Source organism: Centruroides vittatus, unplaced genomic scaffold (assembly GCF_030686945.1).
Source record: "Centruroides vittatus isolate TY-2023 unplaced genomic scaffold, ASM3068694v2 contig_882, whole genome shotgun sequence".
NCBI lineage: Eukaryota > Metazoa > Arthropoda > Arachnida > Scorpiones > Buthidae > Centruroides > Centruroides vittatus.
This window is the reverse complement of record NW_027122574.1, coordinates 1,478,857-1,484,856: the sequence shown is the minus strand read 5'-3', so window position 1 is coordinate 1,484,856 and position 6,000 is coordinate 1,478,857. Positions and strand designations below refer to the sequence as shown.

The window sequence follows — 6,000 nt, the reverse complement described above, 5'->3', positions numbered from 1 at the left end:
TTACTTTTAAAGCAAATATCGATTTTTAATAAAATGGAAGTGAATTACACCTTAAAGATTTAATCAAAAATATGTCCACTTAATAATAAAATTTGAAGCATGCTTTCTGGTCTTTAGAAATGTAGAAAACTTGATTAGAGATTGAGGATCTCATTCTTGAGAAAACGTGATACTGAATAAACGGCTGTGACGAAGGTGAAACTTACTGACGAGACGATCTACTAACTCTTATTAAAGTTAATTTATTGATTTACATATTAACACACTATTCAAAATATTGAACTCTTTTTTTTAATCAACAAAAAATAGACGATAGTTAACAGCAGACCAATTTTATATTCATTTAATTAAAAGCTAGCCTAATAACAATGCTGCCATAATAGGTTTGATGCACGCCAGAGATATCGTCATAAATAGAAAAATTCACTTTGTCACGCGTTATTTTGTTATTTAAAAAAAACAAATAAACAAATTAATCAATTAATGAATGTTTTACTTTATATAGCAAGTAATTTTAATTTCACAATCAAAATTCTTTTAGCTCCTACCGAAGGCTGAGTGGATAATGCTATCAAACTGGTAGTTGGTCGCGGGTTAGTGCCTTATTGCACTAATCCAATGTAATCTTTTAGCTGTAAGATAGATTAAATACACCAACAACTGCCGTAAATGATCGGGCTAAATTTTGGATAAATGATTATAGATTAGAAATAAATTTAAATAAAATCATTTATCCAAAATTTAGCCCGAACTTTACGGCAGTAAAAACTGCTGTAAATGCAGTGTATTTGCTTATGATATCGGGTTTCGTTTGATGTATGTTTATGTAAGATAGATTATAAATTACTAGGACAGTTCGTCATTTCAAAAATGAGTCTATGTAAATTTCCACTCAATAGCGATTCTAATTATATACGGTATTTTTAAAACTCTTTTCGCTCTGAGAGCATCGAGAGATCCTCTATAGCAAGCCCATTACGGGTTTTGCCAGGTTCGTAATGAAATGGCCGGCTGGTGACAGATGAAGTCCGACATATCCATACGAACCACCACCGTAATATTCATGGAATTTTTCGACCCATTCGGATTCGTTCCCGGATCCACTAGGCCGGTAGGATGTCAACCGCTCGGCCATCCGGCTTCGTTTGAACGCAGGCCGGATGGACGAGCAAACTGGAAAATAGAATCCTAGCTAATTCCATTTGGAGCCAGTCTCATAATAGGCCCTATTTTTGCTGCGTTTGTATGCTTATACGACTTACAAAAATCAAACTAAGCAATTTAAAAATTAACAAAATTGCAAAATTCTTTTTAATTACATCATACATAAATTAAATGCAATAGAAACATATGCCAGATTAGAAGGGTACGTCAAACTCGGACCTTACTGATGGAAAGCCAATGATATAACATAAAGCCATTTCCACATATTTATTGAATCGAACGTTTGTTGCTCATAAAATTGATACCAACCAAATGTTTAATTTTAATATAAATGAGAAATACTATTAAATTTGCGTTAAAGGATCCATTTTATTCTACTTTATTACTAAAACAAAGCTAATATTATTAGAAATTCGTGTAGAGTGATTATTAATAGTATTTTAAGTGGATCGAGAAATATATAACAATATTTTTTGCTTAATTAATAATAATAATAAAAGAACTATTATTAAAATAAAAGAAAATATTTTGTCTTGATATAGGAGATCTTTATGAAAAATGTAATTTAGTTAACAATTATTACACGGAAAAAATTATAAAATTACTTCAAATTTTATTATTATATTTATATTTAAAATAATAAAAAATTAAAATATCAATTTTTTATATAAAATTCTAGTTAGGCTTAAAATAAAAATACCACGAGACAACTGGCGGATTGATACACTACTAAAAAACAAGAAAATAAAAGAAATGCTAATTTTAAAATAATAATAATCGATGCTAAATTACAAGAAATTTCGATACGATAAAGACGCGAAATTTCTAAGTAATTTTAATAAAAATTTATATTATTATGTTAAAATTTTAATAACAAATTAAGGATTATTTATTAAAGCGAACGGATATCGTAATGGTATGGTGTAAAGTGTCAACTGTCAAAAAATCGCCATATTGGATTTTGTTCAACTTACAGTGAGGATGATATCGCTTGTCTTTACATGAAGGAAACTATATATCATCTGAAGGACGTCTTTTCTGATGGACAAAGACGAGTCCTTCAACCGCAAACAGTATTGCAACGGTAAAAGTTGATGAAAATCTATCTAGAAGTCAGAAAAATTGAGATTTTGCGAAAAGTACTTTCATTGGATAATCCATTCAAAAGTACTCTTTGAGAGAATCTTCACTCATTTTTTTTTCTTTATATATATTTATTTATATATATAAATATATATATATATAAATTAACTAAATATGTAAAGTAAAATATGAAATCCAAAAATGTAAATATCAAAGGAAAGTATATGTTCTTATGAATCAGTCAATTTTTTATTATTATAAATATATATATATATATATTTGTGTATATTAGGTGTATGTTTTATCTAAAGTTTAAAAAGAAAAAAATGTCGAATGCTTGAACAGTTTTTATGCATATCTTCAGTTGTGTGTGAATTTTATGTTGTGATCTACATTTTGTTTGCAACAGACATTAAATATACTGTATTCATGAATTCAAACTCTTCTTGAACAAAATTATTATTATTATATCTACAAGATTCCTTGTAAATGGATATAGGGTAAGTAGCTTGATTTCTTTCTGTCATTAATTTGTATTATAATTTAATATTCACAAAATTTTATTATCAATTTGTTAAATAATATAACCATTTTTTTGTTAATTCATACATGGGGTTCATCTATACAAAGTTACACTTAAGAGATTAATATAAAACATGTAATTTATATAGTTTGTGGCATTAAGCAGTTTTTGATATTTTAATTACACTGTTGTATAAGAGATATTGGTGGATAAATCAGTAATAGTGACAGCAAATGTAATTTGGCTTATAATATACGGAATTGCATTTGTTGTCGTAAATGAAATGCACATTTTCCCGACATTACTATTGCAACTCTGAATAGAAATGATGCAATTGTTTTATTTATGTTCTTGTATACAAGCAAGAGTTATTTTATTGTTAAGAATGTTGGATACAAATAAAAAACAAATCTCTAAAATAAATAAAAATTTATAAATGTAACATTTAAGTTCTTATATCATGAAAGAAGTGAAGCATTATTGGAATAATAATGGTATTATATTCATTCTTTAAAACTTTAAAGACAGTACAATAAACAAATTGCTTAATTTTTCTTGGATGCATGCTTGATTATATGCATGACAATTATCACAAGTTTGAAATTACTATATATTGGAAATTGAAGCTGCTAAATTGTTACTATAATTTTATACTCAGAAAACTATTAAATGCTATTATAAAAATATTATGGATAATATTTTATATAGAATTTATATTTATTGAATTGAAATATAAAAATATTCTATAAAAATTCAGCTCAAAACATTATTTTCACCATAAACATGTTTATGTATGGTTTGTAATTTGCATGAGTATAGTTGTTTTTGGTTTTGCTATTATAAACAGTCATAAATAATGTATATAGTGTTTTCAATAATGATTATGTTTATGGTTAGACTGCACATATTATATGTCTGTTTGTATATTGATTTTACTTAGAATTAAGAATAAATCTATGAAGATTCTTTAGATGAAAATATGTTTTTTTAGTTGAAAAATTATAATTTATTTATATAAAAAAATATCTGAAAATTTACTAATTGTATGCAAGTAATGTATAGTTTAACTAAATTTTATTTTTATTAGTTTTTGTATACATTTAAAATATTCTGAAGATAAGCTTTTTTTGGCTTCTTGAAAGCATTTAATAAATTAAACATTATTGTTAAGACTATTACGAGTCATAACATTGAATTAAATACATAAATTTCATTTATAGAAGAAAAAAATTGGAAAATGTGTGTGACTAATACAAGGAACCTTCTTTCGTACACTGGAATAATAAATTTATTTCTGAGTTAGATATATTAAAAAGTATTATATGCAATGTAAAACAAGGATATAATTATTCAGTTATGAAAAATTATTCATTAGACAATATTAATTTTTAAAAAATATGATTATAAATGTCAACACTTTTTAAATTTTTGGTGTTATAAGTTCAAAATCAGTTTGTTTTAGATACAGAAATAATACTTATTTCCTTTCTCTAATTCTGTTTTGAATATTTATGCCAAATAAAGCTATAGAAACATTGATATTTATGAATTGATGTTTAAATGATTATTTTACTTTCACTTAAACATAATATTGCATGGCTAGTTTTTGAATTATCATTATACATAGCAATTTTATAGAAAAATTCTGAAACAATTAAAATTAGTATATTTATCTGAGGTGAAGTGCACATTTGCATGTTATGCTGTGCCAATTGGATGTTTGTACTAAGAACATCAAAATAATGCCAAGTAGTAAATATATATTCACAAATGTTGAAGAGGAATAAATTTTGTCAGGATAAAAATACAAAATATAACATAGTTAATATATATTTTGTATGATCAGTTGTATGAAAGAATACTTTATGGCTTTTAATTTGAGCATTTAGATCCATCTTTAGTGTCCATTCTCTCCAATCAACTTCAATTATGCTAATTTTATATATAAGTGTATTGGTACATCATATTATCATATATTTATTTTACAAAATAATAAAGGCATTAATCTGCTTAAAATTTCTTTCAAATATCTAATCAATGAATTGAGTTTTAATTATATTCAGACATATAATAGAAAAATAATTGTGACTTAGACAAGAATTTGCTTGCTTAATTACGTAGTCTATCAATATAATTATTTATATTAATAACATTAAAACTAAAAGTTACATGTCTTTAAATGTTATATAGTAATTATGAAATTATTTGATGTTTTTTACACTTTATTAGATCAAAGTTTTAAATAATTATTGTAATTCTAAAATATTAACACTGTGTTGTGATAATGTAAAATTTGTCATTAAATATTAAATTGTTTCTATGAATTAGTAAATAATACAACTATTTATTGTTTGTTATGTCTTAATGAATGAGATCATTGCTTAAAAATTATATAAAATAATTTAAATTAATAAATACAAAATGTAACTCAAGTTTTTAGATATATGTTAAAATGTGTTGTAACAACACGTTTTTAATGCACTGAAAGCTCAGTTATGCTACAAAAGAGATATAAGAATGCTCTGAACTTATATATTTAACTCTAAAATTATAATTATTTTGAATTTGTATTAATAATTAATAATTTTTTTAATAAAGTTAGACAAAATAATTAAGTATTTATTAATGAAATATAAAAAAAATTAGAATTTATTTTTCATTTTATAAATAATAATGTAAAAATTTTTTTTAAGTAATAAATAAATAAATTTTTTTGTTTTAATACTTTTATTGGTTAGTTTTTAACCAAAAATAATTTTTTTTTAATATTAAATTGTAATTCTTTTATTCATTGCTGGTTATAGATTTTTATAAACTGTTTAATTCATTAATGTTGCCAATTTTTAAAAGTTATTGGAGGGAAGAAATGGTTTAGTATCAATGAGGCAAGGTTATGTAAAGTTTTGAATCTTAAACAGTCTTTTTCACATTAAAAAACTGCACAGTTAGGAATAATTTTTATATTTTTAGATATAAAAATTATAATCTATAAAGACACTTTATGACTTGTACAAGACTGTTTTATTGTGAAATTTTGGAATAATTCACTAAATTTGTAGTCTGTAATAGTCTCTCTAATCCCATACTTCAAATACTTGCATATGTTCTCCTCTATATCGATATTCCAACATAATATTATTTAATGCCAAACTATATATAAAATCTGCATTGTATCTGAAATTCCAGATTATGATTGTTTCATATTCAAGGTCAAATTATTGATGAATCAG

General features: G+C 24.4%; 1 protein-coding gene across 3 annotated transcripts in view; it reads left to right on the top strand.

Annotated features, from left to right (window-relative positions):
* The first annotated feature begins 2,068 nt into the window (after positions 1-2,068).
* The window catches only part of LOC136983408 (phosphatidylinositol 3,4,5-trisphosphate 3-phosphatase and dual-specificity protein phosphatase PTEN-like), an 88,917-nt gene continuing 84,985 nt past the window's right edge, over positions 2,069-6,000 (top strand). For all 3 annotated transcript variants that reach the window (XM_067280127.1, XM_067280126.1, XM_067280128.1), the window contains exon 1: positions 2,069-2,747. In XM_067280127.1, the coding sequence (XP_067136228.1) occupies positions 2,737-2,747 (11 nt within the window). In that variant the 5' untranslated portion in view covers positions 2,069-2,736. The remainder of the gene's footprint in view (positions 2,748-6,000) is intronic.